This window comes from Scophthalmus maximus, chromosome 1 (assembly GCF_022379125.1).
Source record: "Scophthalmus maximus strain ysfricsl-2021 chromosome 1, ASM2237912v1, whole genome shotgun sequence".
In the NCBI taxonomy this organism is placed as follows: domain Eukaryota; kingdom Metazoa; phylum Chordata; class Actinopteri; order Pleuronectiformes; family Scophthalmidae; genus Scophthalmus; species Scophthalmus maximus.
Genome location: NC_061515.1, coordinates 30,900,001 through 30,924,527, shown reverse-complemented (window position 1 = coordinate 30,924,527; position 24,527 = coordinate 30,900,001). Strand labels below are relative to the sequence as shown.

The following is a 24,527-nucleotide window of genomic DNA, read 5'->3' as shown; positions in this document are numbered from 1 at the left end:
ACGGATCGACAGACCGATCAACGGATCAACAGATCAACGGACCGACCAACAGACCAACGGATCAACAGACCCACTCACCTACAGACCAACCATCACACAGACTGACAGAAGAATTAACTGTACAATGAACAGAAATGCTCTGTTATTGTTTTTATGTAAAGAATTATATTTTCCTAAGAAGCTACTTTCCATACAACACACTGGATGTCAGGATATTAACGGTGGTAATCATCATTCATATCTTTACAAACTATGTTTGAAGGGCCGACAGACGGGCCGACAGACGGACCAACAGACGGACCAACCGGACCAACAGACCGGACCAACAGACCAACGGCTCAACAAACGGACCAACGGATCGACAGACCCACTCACCTACAGACCAACCATCACACAGACTGACAGAAGAATTAACTGTACAATGAACAGAAATGCTGTTATTGTTTTTATATAAAGAATGATATTTTCCTAAGAAGCTACTTTCCATACAACACACTGGATGTCAGGATATTAACGGTGGTAATCATCATTCATATCTTTACAAACTATGTTACATTGTTTGGTCTCATTCATCAAAATCCATGAATTATTCTCTGAATCATCATGTTAAAAAATGTTAAAGAAAGAAATGAAACATCCCTGGCTCCGCCCCTTTGTCCAGATCCTCTCTTCCTCAACGTTCAGGAGCAAATCATCCTGCTGACACACAAAGACAAATCTTTAACACCATAACTCTGCATTATGATTTAATACAATTGGGAGGGGATGTAGTGACACTCTATGCCATATCCATACAAACTATGTGTTTATGATTAAATTCGTTACCTTGATATGAACCCAGGTGAAGGGCCCCGGTGAAGGGCCCCGGTGAAGGGCCAGGCAGGTCAACATCACTGAGTCCGTGTCTGTCTGATCATCTTCTTCCACACAGTTCAACATTCACCTTGATGGAAGAGAGAAGGACGAGTTATTGAGATGCACAGGTCGAGAAGTAACAAATCAAAATGTCCTCCAGTAGGTTACATGTTTCCACCTGTTAAAGAGTTCCTGTGTCCATGTGCTTAAAAAAGACCTGAGAGCTTCAGTGCCCTCTGGTGGACACTACATGTCATCTGTTTATAATCCTGCTGACTAACACGCCACATGTCCTCATATTTAAGACCATGATTCTGTTAAGATTTTCATTTAATATAGATTTTATGAATATTTTATATACATTTCATAATTATTATATATATAAGGGCAGAAGAGAGGCTGCTGTCCGACCGACTGTAATCTTTAATAATTAGCAGCATTAATAAGAAGATGTCTCCTGCAGTGGACAGTTGCCTCTGCGGCCCTCACATATATAAAATATATATTATATCTGTAAATTAACGTCATTTAATTTTCCACCATCGTTTGTTTAGTGTTCAAAGAAATGAAGATCATACGACAGAGTTATGCTCTGAAAAATATGAGGAAAAATCATCTGACTTATTGCAATAGCCTCAGGAAGTGATATGTTCATAATAATATACAAATTGCTACTTTTAAATAATTTGTAATATTACCACATGAATTAAGTTCAGTTGATCGGTGGCGTTATTGTTTTATTGATTTATGATTTAACTGGTTGAGAACAGAGGAGGAAACAGCTTCTTTGAAATAACGCATGATTCAAGTCACTTCTCCTTCAGTCTTCACAGTGAAGGTTCGAGTCTCCTCTTCTTCAGGACCCACGTGGTTCACCTGGTGGAACACAAAGGGTTGTTAATGGCGTCCACACACACACACACACACACAGTAAAGTACCTGGACGCCACAGGTGAGGTCTCGTCCGGTCGTTTCACTCACTCGACACAAATCGTCTCCACAGTTCGTTGTAACTTGACAACTTGTGCATTAACGAGGTTCACAACGTTCAACGTGTTGAACCGTGAACTGGACTCGTGTCTTCTCGTATCTTCTTGTATCTTCGTGTCTACTCGTCTCGACTCGTGTCTTCTCGTGTCTCGGTTCGTTTCCTATGCGCTCGCGCCGCGAGCTGCCCAAACTATATCAGTGCGCAGGGCGGACGCTGATTGGCTGCCCGAGTCGGCCCAGGTGCTGCCACTGTAATCAGGTACCACCAGCTGCTAATCAATTAAAGGCGGATTCCCCCGATTTGTCCCGTTAAAGGTTGATTGGATGATCAGGAGGAAGAGTCAAAAAACTGCAAAACAGATGAAGATAAAGATGAATATTAGTTGCGACACTGACTCTACTTTATCTATAAGAAGAACTCCTCTGAGGACAGAGAGGAACAAGTGTCTGGGATACATACTAACACAACACTCATTTATTGAAGTTGTGCTCAGTTAGCTGCGGTTTGCATCTTCACCACCAGATGAGAATGACCTCCTCACACTGGGGCTTCACATCTCGTCCAAGTCTTCTAATGTATTTATCCCATGTTGCAAACCGCAATGGATTTTATTCGTCTGCCTTATAGTTGTGCAGCGTTTGCAGCTTGTCGTCCAATCCAGAGGTACAATGTATATCCTTTATTTGATGGTTTAACATAATAATGTGATAATCTACTGTCACTGTCACGTCCTTCTGACTGTCAAGGTTTTTCCACTGGTCTGGGCTCAGGTCAGGTTTTTATTTCCGTGATACGCCATTTAGTTGCTAAGTAGCTGAAAAGAACAGTCTCCACATTGGTTTGAGCTGGAGTTATAATTTGACATTTTGCTGAGGGCACAGGGTTGCATTACTCTCAGGCCGCAGGAAGTAATCACTCGTCCTGAGTTCTGCTTGTGTGATGAGATTGGAGTGTGTCCATCTCTGGCCCCCAGCAGCTGGCATTCGTAAGTGTGAAGGAGTCATTCTGACTCATAAGAGGAAATTAGACATTATACGATGAATAAGATATGTTATGAGATAAAATAAAATGAGATTGAATAATATAATTTATAATTAGATATGACATAAGATTTTCTCCCTTCATGAACCCAATGGTGAACGACTGCTCTGATATCATTGCCACTCGGCAGTTTCCTTATATACAGTTTAAATGTCGAATAGCTGAGCATACTGTACATCACTCTGTACATAATATATATGTAGAAGAATATTGAATTTATCATGTCAGTGTTTTTTCAGTCGTTGTTGAAGAAGTCGACTCACTGGCGCCATCTTGTGCTGTCTGCTGAACACACACATTATTCTTCTGCTCTGTTGTTTTTTTCCCCTTCTCAAATTAATATTTGGTGATTGAGCCGCTTCCTTTTCGCTGAGCACAGGGAGTCGGTGTTAGGTACTGAGCAAGACAGGCATGAAAAATATGTAAATAAATAAAAAAAACAAGATCATGAAAAAGGATCAACAAAACAACAAGTATCCATACAGATTAGGAAAAAACATTTTTATACAACTATTAATAGTTTTACATCATTTATCATCTATCCTTAACCATTTGTTGCTCTTTGGACTTATTTTTCTTATTATCTTATCTAAAAACACGTCAACAAAGGACATCGCCTGTTGGGTTTAATTCATGAAAACCCTGGAACCGACACCAGACAGTTGTCGGCGGCATCGTTACGGCGACACACCACGTGGATTCCTCCACGACGTTAACTTAAATAGAATCTTTATTTTGTCTTTACACATTTTGAGTAGGTCAAGTTGCACAAAGTCCAACAGCGACGTGAGAAACAGTTTGTGAGGACGACGCCAGGCCACAAATATATAACATCAGGAAAAAAGAGAGAGAAAGAAAATTGTTCAAACCAAACGAGACGAGTCGTTCACAGGTTTTCATTTCACAGCTCAACGATAAAAGCTCTGCTTCGCTGTGACGACAGTGAATCTACTGCAGAGACGACGTCTTGTGTCACACTAGAGTCCTGGTTAGCTAATGTATATATTAGTTTGAAATGCTACTGTTTTATAAATATCATCATACGTTCATAGTTACATACATACATACATACATGCCATCCACTTTTTGATATGAGATGAAGACTCTTCTGTGATCCTGACGACATGGCAAAAAACGTATTCACCACGCTTTCAGGAACATGGTGACTTTAAAAAAGAATAAAGAAAAAGGTATAAAATTGGTCAGAGTCCGGTCTGAGTCAGAGTGTGTGCGTGTGTCTATGTGGAGAAGAGGGGTCCGGTGGACGCAGCTGTGAAGACGGGGCCGGTGTAGAGTCCCGGTCCGTCCACAGGAACCTGGGAACAAAACAACGAACGTCGGAATATGTCAAATAGAATTTATACGATTTCCACATGAGAATAAAATAAGACTTCAAGATAAGATTTTTAAAACGTCTTTAAAAATTAAACATCCAATGTTCTGTCAAAATCTTCGATCAAATTCGATTTGTTTGAAAGGTGCCATAAAGTTTGATTGATTGATATATAAACCTCATCCATCCATCTGTCTGACTACAAGGGAAATACAAATAAAAACCTATGTCATTATATTATTATGATTCACTCCTCTGTATTCTGGTTATCTGCTCATTATTTTTCAAATCACCTCTCCCAGAGCCTGCAGGGCGACCGTCGCCGCCATGGCCTTGGCGTGTTTCTTATTGGGGCTCGCCGTCTGCGGCTGGTAGTCCACGCCATTCACCGTGACCTGGAGACAACACAACGTGAGTGTTCAAGGTCATCGATATCAGGCGATGACGTATATTTATTTATATTGGCTCCGGATCCAGACAACTCACCTTGAAGAGGAAATTCTTGCGGTGGTCGGGGCCGCTGTGGTGAACCATGACGAAGTCCGGCTGCATGATGCGTCTCTTGTTGCAGAGCTCGATGAGCGCGGACACCGGGTGTTTCCCTGCAGACACACCAACACAGAGGATTTCATCAGGATAATTTTTTAATTTGAAAAAATGCAGCAGTGGAACAAGGAGAAATGTTCCATGTTAATCTGTTACCCATCAGGTCTTTGGTCACCACCAGGCCTCCTGTCTGCTTCTGTGGCTTCTCTCCTTCAGCGACCAATCCTACGACACAAAGAAATAATTAGTGTCATAATTCTCATCTTTAATATCACACCATCTCCCTGCTGAGCAAGAGGAGGTACAGGAACAAATCTGTATTATGTGGCATCAGACCTTTGCGGTCGACCTTGAAGTCGATGATGATTGGCTCCACGGTTCCCTCGCGGTTCCTCCCCAGGCCCTCCCCCGTCCTCCAGCCCATCTTCCTCATCAGGAACTCCCCGACCCCCCCGGAGACTGGAGCCGCCCTCAGGAACTGGTCCTGACACACATAATAACAATAATAATGAACATTCGTTTTGTGTTTGGTGTGAACACATCATTGATATTTTACAGCGTGTGTGCGTCTCTTACCTTCTTCAGCCAGGCCTGTGGTCCGCTGTTGGACAGCTCCTCTGACGTCAGGACCTGGGCTCCGGTCGAACCGGTGAAGAGACCAGGCACCGTGTTGGACTGGGCCCAAGCGTCCACCTGAGAAAACAGGACAGGTGTAGGTGGACGAGCTCTCGGTCAGGCCACAACCCCCATCAAAAAATATAGATAAAAAACCAGAGAAAACGTTAGAAACAGGAAGTGTCTCCTACCTGCTCCTGCGCCCGGCTGAGCATGCAGATGGCACTGACATCATACGGGTTCTCGGCCAATCGCCGCTGAGCTTTGATTCTCTCGGTTACGGCCTGAGAGATGTCGACTGGCTGCAGACGGACAGAGACAGAGGGTGGAAGAGGTTTTAATTTTTAAAATACCTAACTTTATCTTACAAGCTGTGAAATGTGGTCAAATGTGATGGAACTCATCAATCTAAGCAAACTCAAGAATAAGGATAAGAATTATAACAGTCAAAAAAAAGAGAGGAATATCATTTTAAAACACTTTCAGGATTTTACGGCATGTTCCGTGACATCACTTCTCACCTGCTGCACTGGATCAGGAAAGACACTGTCAATAACGGGCGGCTCCACCGCCTCTGGCGCCGCAGCCCCTTCGCCTGACGATGAGGAGGCGGGCGCTGCCAGAGCGGCGCTCTGTGCCTTTCTGGAGGCAGCTGCCACTTTTTCTGCTGCTTTGTCAACCGGAACCCATTCTCCGTAGGCACCCAGCGCCTCGCCCTCCTGGCCGGTGTGAGACGTTACATAAGTCACGGGGATTCATCAAACTGTTGCATGACAGTATCTTTTAAACGTAATTTATTTCCCCTTGTCATGTGATTTTTGTTCTATTTGGCAAGTTAGAACTTCTATCTATATTTCTAATATCTATATCTTATAAACTAGACGTCCTTCCTGACCTTCTTACGATGCTGGCATCCCGACGACACGGGGAACTCCTTGGCCATGCCAGCGTCACTCCTCACCGCCGGACGAACCGTTGTGTTCTGGAGGTAAAAGTGAAAATCGTTTTCGTTTTTCTATGACCTGTCTGCTGAAGAAGTTAATATTTTCATTTAATAAGTCTTCGTACATTGATGCTGAAGCTGATGGCTTTCTGCTCGCGAAGCGCTGAACCTCCAAACGGTTTCCCATCATCCTCCTCGTCTGACACGTGAGGCACTGCCACAGGCAGCTCTCCTTTACTGTCGACGATCATCTTGCATTTCTACAAACACACACACACGGAAAATTAGCAAAAGGTTTGTGTCACGAGTTGAATTTTTTTTCTGCACACGAGCTGTGGACCCTCACATCAGTAAATTCCTTGATGCTGATGCTGTTCGCCTGCTTCGCCACTTTCCTCTTCACCTCCTCCAAGGCGGCGATGTTGGGCTGAGCGGCGGCGGGCGGCGGCTTGTTGGTGATGGAGGGCAGAGAGAGCAGCGAGGACAGAGTGCCCATGTTGGACAGGGCTGCTGTCATGGTGGCTGAGAGGGACAGAGGGAGACAATTGCAGTAGCTCAGTTAAATCAGCATTAAAGATGAAAGATCAGTCCACAGGACAGATGGACGATACAGGGGGTTTATCGATAATCGTACCGGCGGTCATACTGGCCATGGCGGCGTTCATGGCCACACTCGGCAGAACAAGGGGAAGCATGTTGGACCTCAGGCTGGCAGGGATGGGCATTCCTGCCTTGGCGCACATGGCAGCAGCATTGGCCTTGGCGATTTCCAACAACTGCTCCTTATCTGAGGAAGATAAAACCGGAGGCGATGAGTTCCTGAACATATTTAAATGTCTATTCACAAAACAACTTCATTAGTCCTAGACTGGCTAACTGTTGTTATAAGTTTGGGAGGTTAAGAGATATTCGTGATCTCTTGTCATCTGACCCAGATCACTGATGCGGTGAGGACTGTCGCTCGAGCTGCAGTGTTTCCTGGTGGGGGATCGATCTTTGCGGAGGATGAGCACAGGCGAGTGACTCGGCTCTCGTTTCCAGCGGTCCCTCTGGCTGTACGGAGCCCGCCTCCGGCCCCGTGACGGCGACCATGAGCGCGACCTCCTGGACCTCCGGCCCCCAGACCTAAACGAGACGACAAGAAGGTCAGTTTATCTTTATTTATCTTTATTTTCAGCATCGTATATGACAATAGTGAGGATTCTTGCAGGAGGGAGACTTTATTAAGCTATGATGACAGGATCCAGGATTAAGAAAAGAGCCAGTGTCTCGACCTCGACCGTGATCTCGTCCTCCGTGACGGGCTCCTTGATCTGGATCCCCTCATGTGGCTCCGACTCGGTGACTTGGATCTTTTCGGCCTTTTTGACGACTTCCCATCTTTGCTCCTCTGTGGCGACGTTTTCCTCTTCTTCTTTACTGGCGATTTAACATCGGCGACGGGGGACCGGGTGGTTTCCGGCACTTTGAGCCGAGGGCAGCCAGGCTCCTCAGTCCGGTCGGGTTTGGAAGCTGTGGACTGGGATGTGCCGAAATCTGTAACTGTAGAAGTAGATCACAGAAGACATTACACTTGGACACAACTCAAAAGAACAGAAAATATAAGTATTGATCTTTACTATTGGCTCGTGGTCAGGAAGTGTTTCGTTGGTTTAGTCAGCAGGGTCTGTAGATATTCTTATTTCATTACAAACAACAGTATAATAGTGTGTGATGACTCTGAACCTTCATAGACAGTGACATAAAAACAGGTCCTACCGAAGTTTTGTGTTGCCTCCTCTGATTTCTCTTCTTTTTCCTCTGCTGGCGTCACACACCGCTCAATGTTCTGCGGCTCCGCGGCGTTCGACTCTGTCAGCGCCTCTGTTCTGACACCGCTGTGAGACGAGCTGGAGGCTGGCTGAGGCGGCCGGGGGCTTTTCGAAGGACCCTGGGGCGATGGGGCGGGATCGTCGTGAACTGGCCTCTTCTCTGAGGAGCTGCCACGGCAACAGACACATAAACATAATGAGGACGGCAGGTTTACGAAGCATATCAAGGGGCAGCCTTACATTGTTACACAACAGCGCATCGTGGACTTTAAAGCCAAAATAATGTTTTACAATCCACTCAAGAATCAATCAACATTCAATTGAGGGTTTTCCTTCAAACCTGGAGCGCGTCCTGGATCTCCGGCCGTGGTGTGCACACCGGGAGCGCGAGCTCCCCCTCGCCGCGCAGGAATGCGAATGATAATCGGAATGTGACTGTGAGCGGGAACGGGAACGACAACTCCCCCTGCCACGTCTCTCCTCGTCTCTTCTCCCTTTATTGGAGCTGTCCTGTTAGGAGGCAGCGATGTCACTGATGCATATGATGAATATGCGCCAACGTTTTAAATGTATGGATGAGAAAAAATGACAATGGCATCGATCTGAAATGAGCAAAAACACTTGCCAACTTTGTTTTTTCGTGTTCTCACCTGTTTGGGGATGATATCAGGCAGCTCCTCTCGTCGCCTCGGGGATAAGCTTTGAGCACAGTTAACATCCCTCTGCTTTGACACACACTCGGAGTCGGAGTCTGATGAGTTGTCGTCACTTTTCCTCCTCCGCTTCTTCTTCTTCTTCTTCTTCTTCTTCTTCTTCCCTGTTGAGTGCCGCTTGTGACATTTCTTGCTCTTCTCCTCCTCCTCACCTGCAGAAAAGCAGTTCAACAGCTCGAACGGTGTTTTGGACGACAGAAATCACTTCATAGCGACAGATGGCGTAAAGACTATGCGGACACAGTTCAGACCCTCTGATAATTCATACTTTGACTTTTAATTTTCCACGTTGGTCCTTTGAGTATTTAAGAAAGAGACATACCTTGCTCCTTATTCACCTCTGTTGGTGTTCCTCTTCTATGAAGCAAAGATAAAACCTGAGTTAGGCACATTTGAGAAGCGGGTATTAATAGTAAAATAGCCAGAAGGAAAAAAAGGATTTTTAATAAACCCAAATTTAACACTTGGTGGATTGAAAGCAGAGAGTTCCGTTTGAGAGCAAACAAAGATATTAGTTGTCCTTTCTCAGAATGAATACGTATTAACTGTAAGCTTCACCTCGGCTGATGTTTGCTCCCGTCCGCCTCCGACTCGTCACTGCTTTCCTTCTCGTTCTCTCGCTTCCTCTTCTTCTTCTTGCTCTTGTGTTTTTTGTGCTTCTTGTGTTTCTTTTGTGTGACGCCGCCGCCCCCGACGTCGTCCCGCGTCTCCCTTTCGGACGCGGCTTTCTCTGCTCCGTCCGCTTCGCCGCCGGCGACCGCTCCTTCACCGCCACTGATGCAAACACACACACACACACACACACACACACACACACACACACACACACACACACACACACACACACACACACACACACACACATTTACTCGTCTTTGTTGTGCCACAGCTCAGACGTCATGTTTGAGACATCAATTCAGAGAACTGTCCCGAGAAGAAGACAATAACCTATTTGGATGAATGTGATGAGGACACAGGACAAATGTTGATGTATTTACATGTTTTCCAGATCTGAGAGGATTCAATAAGCCATAAATGATCCTTCTAAATCACACTGTGATAGCAGGAGCTACGTGTCATGACGACGGGCATGTGACAGAGCATCTCACGGAGGAAAGACTTAATTCACAGAGTCTTGAGACAGTGTGACGAATCTGTGAGTGTGAAACTCACTCCCGAAAACCCTTCACGACAATGTTACTGAGCGAAGCAGGGGAACTGTTCCCCTGCAGGTCCACGTCCTCCTCCTGCTGCCGACGGCTCCACAACAACACCTCTACCAGTCGCGTCTCACGTAAAGACCAAGCTAACGTTAGCTGGTGTGGTCACCGCCGCGGCGTCTTTAGCTTGGAAAAAAAACAGCCTTTTCCCCACTAGCTAACAAACTGCATTCAACGATCACAACACACAACGTCCACATACGATTCGTCTTCGTTCTGGTCTTCAATTTCTCTGATTTTACTCAAAATGAAATCCTGAAAAATCTGTTCTATGTTGGCCGCCATGTTTCGGCGTGCGTCTCCCTTTCAGGTCCGGGTGGAACCCGTGTCCTCTGGCCGTTTCGTTCCGGGCCTCACTCCGGGTCTCTCAATGAAGAGAGATGATAATGAAGTAAATAAACAAAACGGTGAATCAAATTGATTATTAGATCATATTTTCTTTAGGAAACACAATGTCGCTGTTGTCATCTGCATCTGTGTTCCGCAATTTAAATAAGACATTAAGTAAAAACTTCTGCATCATATTTTAGAACAGTAATGAAGAGTTGTTTTTATTTATATACGTATATCATATCGTATCATATATCATACATCATATCATTTATCAAACTCAACACCCGACAACTGAAAACACACATGCATTTGGGAGAAAGAAGAAAGACTAAGCTTGCATAGAGAGATGAGATTTTTATTTCAGGAGAGGACCTGTGACAAACATTCCTATTTAAAAGTGAGGTGGACTGTACAGAAAGAGACAGCGTGCTCGATGTGAGTCAGCCGGTCAGGGCTCTCGACTTTGGTTAGACAGACGCAGGGCAGTGCAGTCGGTGAGGGAGTCAATAGAATCTTTTCTTTGGGAGAAGGGATCAATTTGATCCTGTTGAACTGAAAACGTACAGGATTGGCCACTCCTGGTTTTGCATATCATTTTTTAAAAATTTTCCTTTCAATTTGCACGCAAAAAGGCAACATATCCGTTTCTGTTTGTAGTAACTTTGTCTTTTCATAGACATTTTCCCCAGGGACAAGAACAAAAAGCGGTAAATGTGCCAACGATGTGACAAATTCATGTGCTAAGATCATACAACGCCCGAATGAGAGTGAAACGTTTGATTTACTAAGTTAAAGAAGTGAATTTAGTCAAATCTATGTCAAGACTAAGAAATAGTCATCAGGAGATCATCATTTTGATTTATTAAGCTTCCAGATGGGGGTGTGGTCGTACAGTTGTGGTTCGGACAGGCAGTCGGAGGCGTGCTTACATTCATAGTGCAGGGAGGAATGTGACTGAAGAGGGCAGTGACAAGTATCGCAAAGTACAAAAAAGAGAAAAGGATTCACTGCGAGCTCCTTTAAAATGGTTTTTCATACAAAACAGACAGTGAATGTTTGTTTTTTATCTCCTGTGAGCCTGATCCTCCACTAAACAACCTCATCAACTGAACACAAATTTTACTATTTGAGTTTCTTCTCTAATGAAATGATAACGAGAGTAACGATCTAGAGGATCAGTGTCAAGAGGTCGTGTACGTACGGAAAAAGTGGGATGAGATTCAGGTGAACAAACATCATGTGTGCAGAAAGAGAAAAGAAACGAGGAAACACAAGAACACGACAACATGGAGCTAGAGAGTCTAGTCGTAGTGTGCTAATGTGAATAACTAGCTAATAATAATAATAATAATAATGAAAAGAAAGGTAATTCTTCGAATGAGCAACAGCAAATATGCAGAGGAGACGTTTCTACGCCAGCTTATAGACGTTATTAATGTAATTTGACCGATTTAGTCACATGAGCTGACACCAGCATGACATTTCTCCCCACTGCTGTGTGTACATTTAATTTGCTTTGTATATTTCACTATACAATTTTCTTTCAATCAATAAATCTTCAGCCTGGGGTAAGTTTCCAAAATCGACCTGGATCAAAAGCTTGTTTCAAAACCAATCAAATACAATCAAAGTAAATTAACATGGTTACATGTTAATGAAGTTAATCATTAACTCAAATAAGTGCTGGCTAAATACAGTTTTTCTTCTTCATCTTCCAGTTGATCCAGGTGTGGTAGAAAAAAAAAACGTTCCCCACACAATCTACATCATAAAGTAAGTTACATTCAAACCACAACATGTCACCGCCACTAGTCGTTAGAAAATCACTTCTTCTCGTAGATGAAAATACTGTAACAACGATAACCAAAGCTTCTGTTTGGAATCCAAAATCATCTGCGGGTTCGAGTTCACTGGAAAATCCCACAAACTTTACCAAAGTTACCTCAAGCAGGTAAACGGCCTTTTTCCCCCAAAAGGCCCCGAGAAAATCACCATCTTCGTGAGTGCAGTTCCTTCAATTCACCACCGGGCGGCGCCACAGGCCACGTTATTCTTTCAGGTCCATCAAGAGGAGAATAAAAGAGAATCCACTGAGATTCTGCAGTGAAGGCAGTGAATGCTTCGTGTACATTTGTACACGGTATCAAAGAGGAAGTGAAAAACACACCACCCGGCCGTTACGATCCCAGTGCGGAAAGGCAGAGTGGGTCTTTTGTCTGTCGCATCACACAGGTGAAAGTGTCTTTTTGAAATACATGCAGGTGCAACCCCCAAAAAAATTCATGACGTGACACATTTCAAGAGGGCAGAGTGCCACTTTATGGATCACGTTGTCGTCTCTTATAAAATATAGCCCCGCTATAAATCAAACACAAACAATAAACTGGATTTTAAATCCAGTTGACAAGGACGTTTTCCAGCCGCTGATGCTGAGCAGCTGTGCGGCTGTTTCCTCTTGTCACGACCACCGGTGGTGTTGAGGGGGCAGATCAGGGGAAGTCGGCGGGGGGAGGTGTCTCATTCCAGCCCGAAGGTGCTCGTCTCCTCCACGGCGGTCAGCATCTTCTCATACAGCATGGAGAAGGACGGGTACGGCGGCAGGTCCAGCCGGTTGAAACAGGTATGAGCTCTGGAGAGAGGCCACAGGAAGTGATGTCAGACAAACAGTGATCATCATTTTCATCTTGTGTTAGGACCGGAAGTTTGAATTGTTGGAGATGTTTTACATTTATTAACATTTAGTTACGTATTAATTTAGAACTTATTCTATTAAAGGAGATAAAAACGTCGATATCTTTAAACGCACATATTTAGTTAGAATTTTACGTAGTGTTTTATAATTTTACAGATTTATCAATTATTATTTATCTTATTCTAACAAAATTTTGGTGTAAATATTTTTTATATGACAATAGTTAACTTAAACGACCTTTTACTATTTTAGTATAATTTATTTTGTGTAGAAAAAAATTACTAAAATTTATTTGAACATATCTTTTATTATCTGTTATTGTCGTCTTTTAAAACTGGGCTTTGTAAATCAGCTATAAAGCACTTTGAACTGCATTTGGTTTGTTTGAAAGGTGCTATATATTTATACATAAAGAAAAAAAATGATGACAACTTGAAATCCAGCCGCGATGAGGTTTGGTGCCGCGGACACTTCCTGTGTTTACCTGGGCAGCGCGCTGACCTTCCCCCACTTCTCCACGCAGAATCTGCGCGGACCGTTGCTGCCTCGCAGGGAAGCGAAGCCCTCGTAGGGAATACTGGATGTCCCGGTCACAAACTGAGGAATGCAGAGAAGATGAGGAAGAGGAGGGACACAAAAGGTTAAAACAAACCTTATATTATGTCAAAGATTTGATAATAAATAACAAGCTAGTGTGTCTGCCAACCTGCAGGAGCCTCAGTCTCTGTTCATTGTTGAATCTCTCCACCGCCGCCCAGAACCACCGGATCACTATATGGTTGTCGTGGTAACCTGAACAAAGCAATGCATGTCATGTTACTGTGGCAACAGGATCACGATGACGAGCTCGACCTGAGGGAGTCAATCGTTAAACCGGAAACATGAACAAAGAGCTGTTTTAAGATCGGCAGCTTTTCTTTTCAATTCAAACACTTAAATATTTCTGTCTCTTTTTTCTTTTCGTTTTATGGAACTTTTCCTTTAAGGCTGCACCATCAGTGTGTGATTGGACGGCTGATGGAAAAGTGCTGTGCCAGTGCCGCGTCATTAAGAATTTAGAATATTCTCCTTTTCCTGTTTGCAGCAGCGTAATAACAGACTTGAGTCACAGCCAGAAACTCTCCCAGCTCCTCAGGAAGAGGCAGCAGCACCGTCACAGCCAATCAGGGCCGAGTCTGGACAGGCACTTTAAAGGGAACTTCCACCAATTGTACACCATCAAAGTTACACCCGCTCTTTTTAAACGTAGGCCAGGTTTTGACGAAATAACATCACAATTATCCAGCAGATTGTAAACTAAGATGGTAAAGTCTCGTTTGTGTTCCTCATTATTACTGTAAAAAACCTCAGTAAACTGACACATTCCTCCTCCTCTTCCCTCCGTACTGTACCTCCTCTGTACTCTGTGTTGTTCCTCCAGTCTGATAAATCAATCTCAGCAGTGCCGGCGATCACCAGCTCCAGCTCCCTGGCATCGAACACCGACACCAACCTGGCGTCCACCACCTGGGTATCAACATAATATCATTCTGTTTGATTGAGTTTCATATTTTCTACAGAATTCTACATTACAGTTCACACACATTAGACGCGTACTGTACCTCGTAGAAGCCTCGGACGAGGCTCTCGGTCTGCTGCACCACTCCCCGCTCTATTCTCCACTTCACCATCCGCTCGATGTATTCCTTCTTGTTCTTCTCTGACACGGGGATGTTGGCCCCGCCGGGCTTCAGCTCTCGCTCTGTTATCTGTGGGAACGCGTGTTGTTTTATAAGATGTCAGAGTTTGTCAAGTCAAGTAGTGTTTTCAGACTTGGTGCGCATTGAAAGATCTAGATATCAACGTTTTTCCCCTTTTATTTTTTTTCTTCAATCTTTCTCTTCCACTTTGTTCATTTCTGGGTGTGCCCTGCGAGCCTGACCTGTCCGAACACTTCCTCGTTGACGGTGAAGGTTAGCTCCAGGATGTCCTCGATGTCGTTGTCCTTGGTCCACTGGAGCGACTGGTGAAACTCCTCGTCCAGGTACTCCAGGTCGCTCAGGTCACATGGTCTACACGCCAGAAAACAAAGAGGGGTAAATCACAAGCTGAGGAGAACTCTGCATCTGTGTCGTCTACTGTACATACATGCGCAGCAGGCCTTTATAGAACGGTCTGGTGAAGAAGGCATCCAGCAGGTACTGATGGATCAGAGCCAGACCCAGAATACGACCACTGAACCGAAACCTGAAACACACACACACACACACAGACACACGCACACACACACACACACACACACACTCAGTTTATATCTTCATACGGTTGCACCGTGTGCAGGGCGTCAGCGACGCGGCCTCAGGGAATCTCACCATTCGTGGTGATTGTCTACGAAGGCGGACATGGGGCTGATCTGGACCGTGTAGGTGTCGTTGGCAGAGTATTCAAACAGACCATAATAAGGGTTGAACAGCTCCCTGGATACCAAGAAGAAGAACTCTCTGGACGGCCCGCTGTAGTCCAAACTGCAACACACACACATTTATCTTTACTCATATGGATTGTTTCTTCTTCCCTTCGAAAATATTCTTCCTCCTCTGAAATATAACCATAAACAGGTGTAGTATGGGTTCCCTGGTTTGTTCTTCTCCTTCTAATTTCCGGACAGAAAATGTCCGGAGCAACATTCATTTTGCATTCTCATGTAAAACGCCTCAGGAGAAGTCCAGGAGATTGTCCGGACTTCAGTGTCTGTGTGGACGTGTGTGCACACTCACCCCTCCTCCCCGACAAAGCTGACGTAGAGCTTGCTGCGCTGCAGGTCTTTGCGGGAATAGCACATGATCTGGTTGAAGGCGTCTTCCAGCAGATGGTCACGACGGATGATCAACCTGAGATACACACACCAATAAATACAAAGGAAACCAAAGAGAACCTGTTTCCTCTCTTCACACTAAAAACTCTGCACTTACTTTAATTTGCCCGGTCCTTGGCCGTAACCTTTCGTTTCGAGCTTCCGGTAGAAGTTGCGCAATTTGGCCTCAAAGTCTCTTTTGTAGGGGGCCGGAGCTCTGGCGTTCGCTCTCTGAGTTCCTGGAGGCAAGACAGCCAAGAGAAGTGTTGTGGCATGTGTCGGCGATCTGTGACGGTCCGTTTGTTCCTACTTTCTCTACCTGATCTATTTTTAGTAAAAAGAGTTCTTTTTTTTCGCAGTGCAGGTGTGTGATTGTTTCTCCTACCAGGTGAGTTCTGCGGGGAGGAGACGGGGGATCCCCGAGGTGACTGACAGTAGCTGGGGTGAAGTAAGGCGTGAGGAGGCACGTAAGACATGACTTCATCTTCAAACAGGCTGCAGAGAGAGAGAGAGAGAGGGAGAGAATTAAATAACGGTGATACACAAGGCACGAAGGAAACATAGAAGGAGAGAAGGGAGGAAGGAAGTGTCACCTTAGCAGCATGACGAGGTCGGCATCTCCTGACAGCCGGGCCAATCCTGACACTCCATCTGCTCGGATGAGCTGCACCTTCTCCCTGTTGTCACGGCAACGTGCGAATGAGAGTGATGCTACAGTTATCAGCCCTCAAAGCAGAAACATGTACAGCAGCGATAGATCGTGTCAATGGTACACGTACCTGAGCGGATGGTTCCGGATGACTTCAGGCTGCCTCTCCTGCAGAATCTCGAAGATGTTCGGTTGTCGCAGAAACGCCACAATCTTGTCGTTGTAAGCTGAAAGACGAGGGGATGCAAATGTGTTGGTCTTTTTATTTTTTTTATCTCCGTTTGTGTGTGTGTTTGTGTGGATACTTACCCACTGGCACTATGTCTTGGCACTGCCCCCTGTTGGGGGACGTGAAGGTGCTGGAGGGCCGCGGTGCGACGGGAGGGCCGGCGTGACGAGGGTCTTCACCCGCCTGCAGAGACAGGAGGAGGAGGTGGAGGATGTTTTAGTTTCCTCTTCCTGCTTCAGCCATCAGGTGCCTTAAAATGCAATTTTTCTCACCAATCGCCGTGGGCTGACCTCCCCGGCGCTGTGGCTGCGTTGGCGGGTCAGGTGTTGGCGGTGAGTCAGGACGCTCGGGGGCCGGGTGCTCTGGAGAGGCAGCCGGGGGTCGATGAAGGTGGTGGCGCGGCTGTTATGGTCCACGAAGAAAGGCTGCAACGTGCATTCAAAAAAATATATTAATTTAAGATAACAAACACAACATTCCCCCTTTAATCCCTGGAGTTTTGAAAACAGGAGACCTTGAGACATTCTGACTGATTTCTGGTGTGTTGCTCGACCTTGCCCGTGTGGTCGTGCTTCATCTCCCAGCCCCGGGGCAGCTCCAGCTGCTTGTTGGCGAACAGGTTGAGGAAGGCCACCAGGTCCCGGTTGTGCTGGTAGCGCTCGAAGTGGTGTGCATCCCGACGAACCTTACTGATCATATGCTTCAGACACGTGTTGGTGGCGAACATACGGTAGGCACTCTGAGCGTGGGAGGCGGGGGGGGGGGGGACAAAACAGGGGAGAAGGAAAAAGAAAAGGAGAAAAAAGCAAAAGATGTTTGGTAACTTACACAAACTGACACGTTATTGTGTTTGGAAATGGATATCTATAAATATATAATTATAGATATACATGTGTATATATGTCCCCATATTTTTCTTACAGCACACAAAAAATAACATATAACCCAGTTAACGAATTGCATAAGCTGCATTCAGACATAAACTCGTTTACAACAATCATCATAATGAACCATTTTCAGGAAAGGACTGATAAGGAGAAGTTATGGTGAATGTCCAGAGCAACATATGCGGACGTTTGCGTTCTCACACGCAGACCCTTCTGGAAAATGTTCGGACTTCAGCACAGGTCTGACAGCAGCTACACAGTCCCTTAGTAAGTCTGTGGTCTTATTCTAGATCTTGAATCAAAAAGGCAAAAGCATAGAGAGAAGGAAAAAAACAACGAGTGTCCGTACAGGGTTGGAATGCAGCACAGTGAAGAAGTCGGGGCTGGCGAGGAACTTGGCGCTGGGAGACTGAAGTAGCAGCGTGAGGCGAGACCTGGAACCGGACGGAGACACGCTGCTGTCCCTACGCAGCTCTGCAACACACACACACACACACACACACACACACACACACACACACAATGTCAGTGCACAAATCAAGGCTGAGGGTTTTATCACAGACCAGAATCCAGTGTGGTGAGAGGATCACCTGGCATGGAGGGTTGCATGTCCGTCTCGTCCACCAGCAGCTCATTGGCCGGCTGCTCCTCTGGTCTGCTGTCATTGGTGATTGTCCTACGTATACTCTGATACCTGGTAGTGTGTGAGTCATTCGTCAGAATCACCATAAATTGGAGAAGTAAACTCCATTGTTTTGGAATTTTGTGTGCGGTTGCGTTCATACCTGCGGTTCAGCTGCTCCATCTGCTGGATGGAGTTGGACCTCTGCAGCGTTTGCGAGGCCGGGGGAGCGGTGGGCCGCTGCCAAGTCGTGGTCCTGTTCACGTGGTCCACGTAGAAGATGCGTCCGTGGCTGTCGATGCGAGCCTCCCAGTCTGCTTCGCACGCGGGACGGCAAGAGGACGCAGAGAACAACAGTGAGGCCGACTGGGCTGGAGGATTCTGGGATTTGGTGTCTCAACAAACACAAACGCTCAGCCGTTGTTACGCCTGCTTTGACAGGGATGGTGAGAATATCGGCAGAGGTGTGATGCTTCACCAGGTAATGCAAAACCAGTGCCGGATCATTTTCAGATATTTGTAATAAAGATTATGATATGCTGTAAAATGTCCCAATAGGACGTGACCCTGAAAATATTGTTCTTATGTCCAAATCAAAAGAAGAGTTGACAAAAAAAACACCTAAAAATGACATTACAGTGTGTTGTAAATAATTTATCATAACGTAAAGTGTTGGTGCTGACGAAGCTTTCAAACACTTAAGTCGATATCCAGCACACACAGGAGTTTTTTGTAGTTAGTGCTGCGCCGATTTTCTCTAGGTTAAATCCTTAGGTACTGAGAGAGACACACACACACACACACACACACACACACACACACACACACACACACACACACACACACACACACACACACACACACACACACACACACACACACACACACACACACACACACACACACACACACACACACACACACACACACACACACACACACACACACACACACACACACACATACACACACAGACACACAAACACACACTCACTGGGCGGCAGCGGCTCGTCCACTCTCTGGTATCGATTCATGTCATGGCGGATGGAGGGCAGGGAGCGAACAGACTGGTGGCCGTTCACCTGAGCTGTGGCACCTGCATACAACACGCACACGCACACACACACACACACACACACACACACACACACACACACACGCGCGCACACACACACACGCACAATCCGTATAAGCCGTCATTCTTCGCTTGAAGAAATGAGAAAACTCAAAACGATAGATTCCCACAAAGCTTTTTTCGCCGTCGCCAGCGAAGCAGCAATAGACCTGGTGACCTTCCGAGCACGAGATCACATCCTGCATCTGCTTCATCATCATCTCCCCAGAAGCACAACACTGTTACCTGCCACAATCTCCACTCCGAGACTCTCACCTGTCTCTCTGTCCCCTAACGTCCCACTCTGACTCTCTCTGGCCCTGCACACTTCCTGGTTCTGGGCCCCGCTCCCGCAGTTCTGCATGTACCGCCTCCTCCTCCTCCACACCTCCCCTCCCTCCTCCTCCTCCTCCTGCCTGTCCCCGCCACTGGCTTCAGCCCCTGGAATTAACAAGAAGACTTCAGGTGCTTTATTTGTCAGCAGGATCACACATAAACTGCTGAACTGAGTTCCATGAAAGTCGGTGGAAGGATGGGAGATGGGCCTAGAAAGATCACGCTTAATTTCAGGGCAGATCCCGATAAAGGGTGCGGATCCAGGAATTATTTTTAATCAACATTGTGAGATTTAACTGCTTAAAACAATTCAAAAAGTATTTAGAAATATAATTTACCTGTTTCAGAAACAAAAACAATCAGCACCTACCAGCTGAACTAGCAGTCGCTCCTCCTTGCTCCGCTGCGTAGCCACTGGTGGAAGCTGCTGCTGCTACTACCGGCCCGTTCGCCTCACTGCTCGATGACTCCGCCCCTTCCTCCTCTGCCTTCGGAGCCACTTCTTTTCTTGTGTCCACCTCCTGAGAGGACGGGACGGGAAGGGACAGGACAGTGAGGTCATCTAATGGCAGCTCTTGTCAAATCGCTAGCCTTCTTCATCTTGCCTACACATGCTCACCTGAATGGGTGAAAGTGGACCGAGTCCCGAACTGTAGGGTACTTCCTGTTGTACGCCAGTCCGGTTGCTCTGCTCCTGACAGGTACATTCCCTCACAGACTCCGCTGGGTCCGACGCGGCGTCCGCCTCAGCCCCTGACGCCTCAGATGAGCTGGACGCTGTGGGAGTTTCTTGTGTCTCCCCAGCCAACGACGCACCTGCAGCCTCTCCGGGCACGGCTGCAGCCTCAATAGCTGTTGATGTTCCTGGGGCTGCACCTTCCGCCGCCTCAGCTCCGGATTCAGCCCCGACACACTCGGATACACGCTGAGCCCCAGAGGATGAACCTGCCTCCGCTGTAGCGCCGGTCTGCGTCTCGCCATTTGAACCCTCGCTCCGCTGTTGAAATCCAGCTGATCTACTTGATAAGGCCAAGTCCGTGCTCTGCTGCGTCTTCGCCTCCTGCGATTGGTCCCTGTGCTGCACAGCTGTCTCCTCATCCTCGTCAGAGTCGATGTGCAGCATGGCGTTGAGCCGCGTGTCCGTCGGAAAGCTGGAGCGGAGTTTCGGAGAAGGCGCCGCCAGGTGTTGGTCCAAGGGGCTCCGGTGAGCCTCGATGGCATCCAGGTAGTCATTGAGCGACACCTGCCGGTGTGTGTGGCCGCCCTGAGCCACAGGAAGCAGATCCTCTTCTCCCGCGCGCCCGGGCTCCCGCCACACACTATCATCACCATAGTAACAAGTGCCGTTGACGAGCAGGGAGCCCTCGTCAGAGCCCGTGGGAGAGGGTCCACGTGTGACGCGTGAGGAAGAGGAAGGCTGGGGCAGGTCTTCGTCGTCAGAGGGGCTGCCCGGGTCACCATTCGCCGCGGCGCCCAGGATGTTTCCCCCCGTGTCCGGGGAGGCCTCTGACCGGAGGAGAAAAACAATGAACAATCGTCAAGTTAAAAGAGTACGTTGACACACACACACACACACACACACACACACACACACACACACACACACACACACACACACACACACACACACACACACACACACACACACACACACACACACACACACACACACACACACACACACACACACACACACACACCTTCATGTCCGTTGGAGGTGAAGTCCACTCTGAACAGGAGCTGCCCACTCACATGGTCCGTCGGGAGACGACGACACAGGCTGTAGCTGACTGGCTGATCACTGCACACACACACACACACACACACACACACACACACACACACACACACACACACACACACACACACACACACACACACACACACACACACACACACACACACACACACACACACACACACACACACACACACACACACACAATACATCACGATTCACTGAAGTAACATAACGCCCTCTGCTGTCGATCAATATCAAATCAATGCCGGGACAATGAGCTGATTGGGAGATATCGATCGGTATCGGATGAGCTATGTTCAGTCACTGCGGGTAAGCGCTAAGGTCAAAGGTCTGACGGTGCTCCTCAGGCGTGTGTGTGGACTCACTCGGCGGTCGGCCCCTCCAGAAGTCTCTGCACAGGGATGATCAGCTGACCTAGGAACCGCTTGATGATTGGTCGGCTCTTGGCGAACTTGTCTTTTACTTCGATCTCCATCACATCCGTCATCAGTGCCACGAAGGTGTACTTCTACAGGAAGACATTTTTATTTATTCATTTATAGTATTTTCACCTGTATACGTGTGTGTTTGTTCTCACCTCCCCGTGCCACACAGGATTGGTGGTGTTAGCGATGATGGACGACCGCCTCTCCTGGCCGTGGTGGGTGAACTTGGGGAGGCCGCTCCTCCTCCCGGGCCGGATGGACATCTTCAGGTAGGGGTCTGGGTTGAAGAACATTCCCTTCTTCAGGCCCGACGCACGGATGTCTGCAGGGGAAAATACACATTCAGCAGCGAACCTGGACCAATGCCACAAGCAGACGACTACTGAATCTGTCCTCTCACCTGATAGGGTGAAGCTGACGAGTTTCCGAGAGAGCTCGGCCCCTGATTGGTCCTCCGCTTGTCCTCCACTGTCCACCTGACGGGAAAACAGCCAATAGGAGATCTACATGAGTGGATCACTTACCATTCCCATTTCTTTATTTTTAGGATTAACCGACATAAGATACAAGAGTGTGATAAAAAAAGTTAAATGAATGAAACCTGCAAGAGCAAGGCTGCAAGGAACTTTGTTTACGAAACAGCATGTGTATCGTCAGTCACAAAAAATAAGAGATGATGATGAAAGACAGGAAGTGGAGACACGAGTGCGGGAGCAGCAGATCGGTACGTACCGGCACTCCAGGGTTCTTCACTGTGATACAGGGCGTCGTCGCTCTCAATGCTCCGCTCACACCGTGATAGTATTTAAAGCAGATCTTGGTCTCGGCTGTGGAGAGAACACGCACTCAGTCCACCATCGACTAATGACACACACGCGTGATGATGAAGACAAAACACGGGACCCCGTGGCGTCCACTCACGCTCCATTAAGTACGGTCCCGCCTCCAGCCTCCACACGATCTGCCCGCGCTGGGTCCCGTTCACGCCGCGGTTCTTGGAGTCCCACACGTTGGCCACACACGTCTCATCTGACAAACACACATTCAGAAATTTTACATTTATGAGCTGTTTTGTTGATGATTTTAGAGTCGAGGGAAACAACACCTTGCAGTCTTGATATGAGATGTTTGTGATCCAGAGGATACTTCTGTCACACATTGTATTTACATGTTTTGCAACCTGACACCATTTTATTATTCTATTTATGTGTTTAAGAAAATAAGACTATTGGGCTAATATGATCAAATAAAAAATGACTCAATAAGAGCGATGCATCTTAATGACGTGCTCTGTACAAACAATTGGTTTTTTTCAAAATTTTCTTTTATGTTTACACTGTCTGGATCTTCTACAGTGCGTCGACACACAAGGGAACATGTTGCATTGAGCTACAGTAACTGGTGACTGAGGGAAACTCGGCCCTCGGGTCATAAACCACGTCCCTGTCCCGGCGGAAATACATCAAACATTTATGTATACGTCCCGTGTGAAGGATGATAAATGGGCCGTGTCCTAATGGATTTAGAGTCTGATGTCTGTCAGCACACACTCACACAAACACACGCACGCACTCACAAAAACGCACGCACGCACACTGACCTGTCACACCAGGTCACCATCAATAAACAGCGAGTGACAGCGAATAGGTATTCCTCACACACACACACCTGTCTGACTTGATGACCCTGTAATCTTCCAAACAAACCACAGTCTGAGAGGTGTGACACACACACACACACGCACGCACGCACGCACGCACGCACGCCAGACAGCAGTGATGTGATGGAGCTCAGGTGGCTCCAGGAGAATGTGGCCAACAGCCAGGCTGGAAACAGTGCTCATCTCTGGGGAGTAAAACTCCAGAACCCCCCTCCTGCCTGGATCAATACAGCAGAGGAGATGCAGCGAGGTCGGAGGGAAGGAGGGAGAGAGATATCACCTTTCACCGGCTTCCTCTGCCTCCATCTCTTTCTCCATCTGTCTCTGATAAAGGGTTGTGCACAGGTCTTCATGCTTAGCGTTTGTGAACGCTGCTCTGTCACACAGAACCAGAAGTACAGTTGCATCACCGGGCCCAGCGGACGCCGACGGGCTTTAATCTCACTTCACGCTGATGCTGTCACATCGTGATTAACACTAATAAGTTAATTGTTGCTATACTATTAAATAGCAAGCCTCAATTTACATTTCTTTGTCATGAGGATTTGACAACAACATTTTAGGAATGTGTGTGTGTTTGTATGTATGTGAGGGTGAGACAGGGAGAGACTGTAATATGAGATAGACAATAACGCACTGCTCTTAAATGCTGCTGAGGCTGAGTCAGCATCACTTTTTATCAGGATAACCTACTTCCCTTCTCTCACCATCTCTTTCTTGTGAACACACACACACACACACACACACAATCCATTAGTCGGTTAATGTAGCAGCAGAGGCTGATGTAATGCCCTAACCTTGAGGAGATGAGTTACAAGTCGCAGCCTCAGTAGTGCTATCGTCTTACTATCCTGCAGTGATTTTTTTTTATTTTTTATTATTCCATCGGAGGAACTGGAGGATCTGTGTGTGTGTGT

At 46.7% G+C, this 24,527-nt stretch overlaps 2 protein-coding genes and 1 long non-coding RNA gene across 14 annotated transcripts in view; all 3 read right to left on the bottom strand.

Moving 5' to 3' along the window:
• Positions 1 to 448: 448 nt before the first annotated feature.
• On the bottom strand, positions 449 to 2,125 carry LOC118304759. Of its 2 annotated transcripts, XR_007031334.1 has the most exons (4): positions 1,837 to 2,125; positions 1,669 to 1,731; positions 826 to 943; positions 449 to 699 (listed from the first exon to the last, which is right to left on the bottom strand). It is a non-coding gene; the product is annotated as an uncharacterized LOC118304759 (long non-coding RNA). The 2 variants fall into 2 exon arrangements; XR_007031335.1 differs by lacking the exon at positions 1,669 to 1,731 and having other exon boundaries at positions 1,795 to 2,125.
• Positions 2,126 to 3,373: 1,248 nt separating this feature from the next.
• On the bottom strand, positions 3,374 to 10,395 carry LOC118312564 (protein SON). The gene is made up of 20 exons (XM_047335517.1): positions 10,271 to 10,395; positions 9,407 to 9,622; positions 9,171 to 9,205; positions 8,786 to 9,000; positions 8,476 to 8,645; positions 8,083 to 8,303; positions 7,599 to 7,866; positions 7,256 to 7,449; positions 6,959 to 7,111; positions 6,671 to 6,846; positions 6,450 to 6,584; positions 6,277 to 6,363; positions 5,903 to 6,100; positions 5,573 to 5,683; positions 5,343 to 5,459; positions 5,103 to 5,250; positions 4,923 to 4,991; positions 4,707 to 4,822; positions 4,514 to 4,615; positions 3,374 to 4,203 (listed from the first exon to the last, which is right to left on the bottom strand). Exons 1-20 carry the CDS (start codon positions 10,351 to 10,353, stop codon positions 4,126 to 4,128), a joined length of 2,892 nt encoding a protein of 963 aa, XP_047191473.1. The 5' UTR covers positions 10,354 to 10,395; the 3' UTR covers positions 3,374 to 4,125.
• Positions 10,396 to 10,740: 345 nt separating this feature from the next.
• hecw2b (HECT, C2 and WW domain containing E3 ubiquitin protein ligase 2b) overlaps positions 10,741 to 24,527 on the bottom strand; it is a 14,718-nt gene continuing 931 nt past the window's right edge. The window contains exons 2-30 of one of the 11 annotated variants that reach the window (XM_035629752.2): positions 22,872 to 22,979; positions 22,683 to 22,777; positions 22,351 to 22,426; positions 22,103 to 22,272; positions 21,891 to 22,033; positions 21,464 to 21,564; positions 20,383 to 21,269; positions 20,134 to 20,284; positions 19,704 to 19,886; positions 19,308 to 19,409; positions 18,477 to 18,630; positions 18,282 to 18,385; positions 18,041 to 18,165; positions 17,319 to 17,543; positions 17,077 to 17,229; positions 16,885 to 16,987; positions 16,706 to 16,802; positions 16,520 to 16,603; positions 16,312 to 16,421; positions 16,045 to 16,165; positions 15,850 to 15,963; positions 15,445 to 15,597; positions 15,221 to 15,319; positions 15,015 to 15,144; positions 14,695 to 14,841; positions 14,485 to 14,599; positions 13,800 to 13,885; positions 13,578 to 13,690; positions 10,741 to 13,030 (exon numbers count right to left, since the gene is read on the bottom strand). In XM_035629752.2, coding sequence (XP_035485645.2) covers positions 12,919 to 13,030; positions 13,578 to 13,690; positions 13,800 to 13,885; positions 14,485 to 14,599; positions 14,695 to 14,841; positions 15,015 to 15,144; positions 15,221 to 15,319; positions 15,445 to 15,597; positions 15,850 to 15,963; positions 16,045 to 16,165; positions 16,312 to 16,421; positions 16,520 to 16,603; positions 16,706 to 16,802; positions 16,885 to 16,987; positions 17,077 to 17,229; positions 17,319 to 17,543; positions 18,041 to 18,165; positions 18,282 to 18,385; positions 18,477 to 18,630; positions 19,308 to 19,409; positions 19,704 to 19,886; positions 20,134 to 20,284; positions 20,383 to 21,269; positions 21,464 to 21,564; positions 21,891 to 22,033; positions 22,103 to 22,272; positions 22,351 to 22,426; positions 22,683 to 22,777; positions 22,872 to 22,979 — 4,361 coding nt within the window. In that variant the 3' untranslated portion in view covers positions 10,741 to 12,918. The remainder of the gene's footprint in view (positions 13,031 to 13,577; positions 13,691 to 13,799; positions 13,886 to 14,484; positions 14,600 to 14,694; positions 14,842 to 15,014; positions 15,145 to 15,220; positions 15,320 to 15,444; positions 15,598 to 15,849; positions 15,964 to 16,044; positions 16,166 to 16,311; positions 16,422 to 16,519; positions 16,604 to 16,705; positions 16,803 to 16,884; positions 16,988 to 17,076; positions 17,230 to 17,318; positions 17,544 to 18,040; positions 18,166 to 18,281; positions 18,386 to 18,476; positions 18,631 to 19,307; positions 19,410 to 19,703; positions 19,887 to 20,133; positions 20,285 to 20,382; positions 21,270 to 21,463; positions 21,565 to 21,890; positions 22,034 to 22,102; positions 22,273 to 22,350; positions 22,427 to 22,682; positions 22,778 to 22,871; positions 22,980 to 24,527) is intronic. The other 10 variants (XM_035629756.2, XM_035629754.2, XM_035629758.2 and 7 more) reach the window with 10 other exon arrangements.

Coding starts and splice junctions, on each gene's coding strand:
- LOC118312564 (XM_047335517.1), bottom strand. CDS start 10,353: ATGGCGGCCAACATAGAACAGATTTTTCAGGATTTCATTTTGAGTAAA. Junction 7,112..7,255: donor TCACCGCATCAGTGATCTGG/GTCAGATGACAA, acceptor TATCTTCCTCAG/ATAAGGAGCAGTTGTTGGAA. Junction 6,585..6,670: donor GCATCAAGGAATTTACTGAT/GTGAGGGTCCAC, acceptor GTGTGTTTGTAG/AAATGCAAGATGATCGTCGA.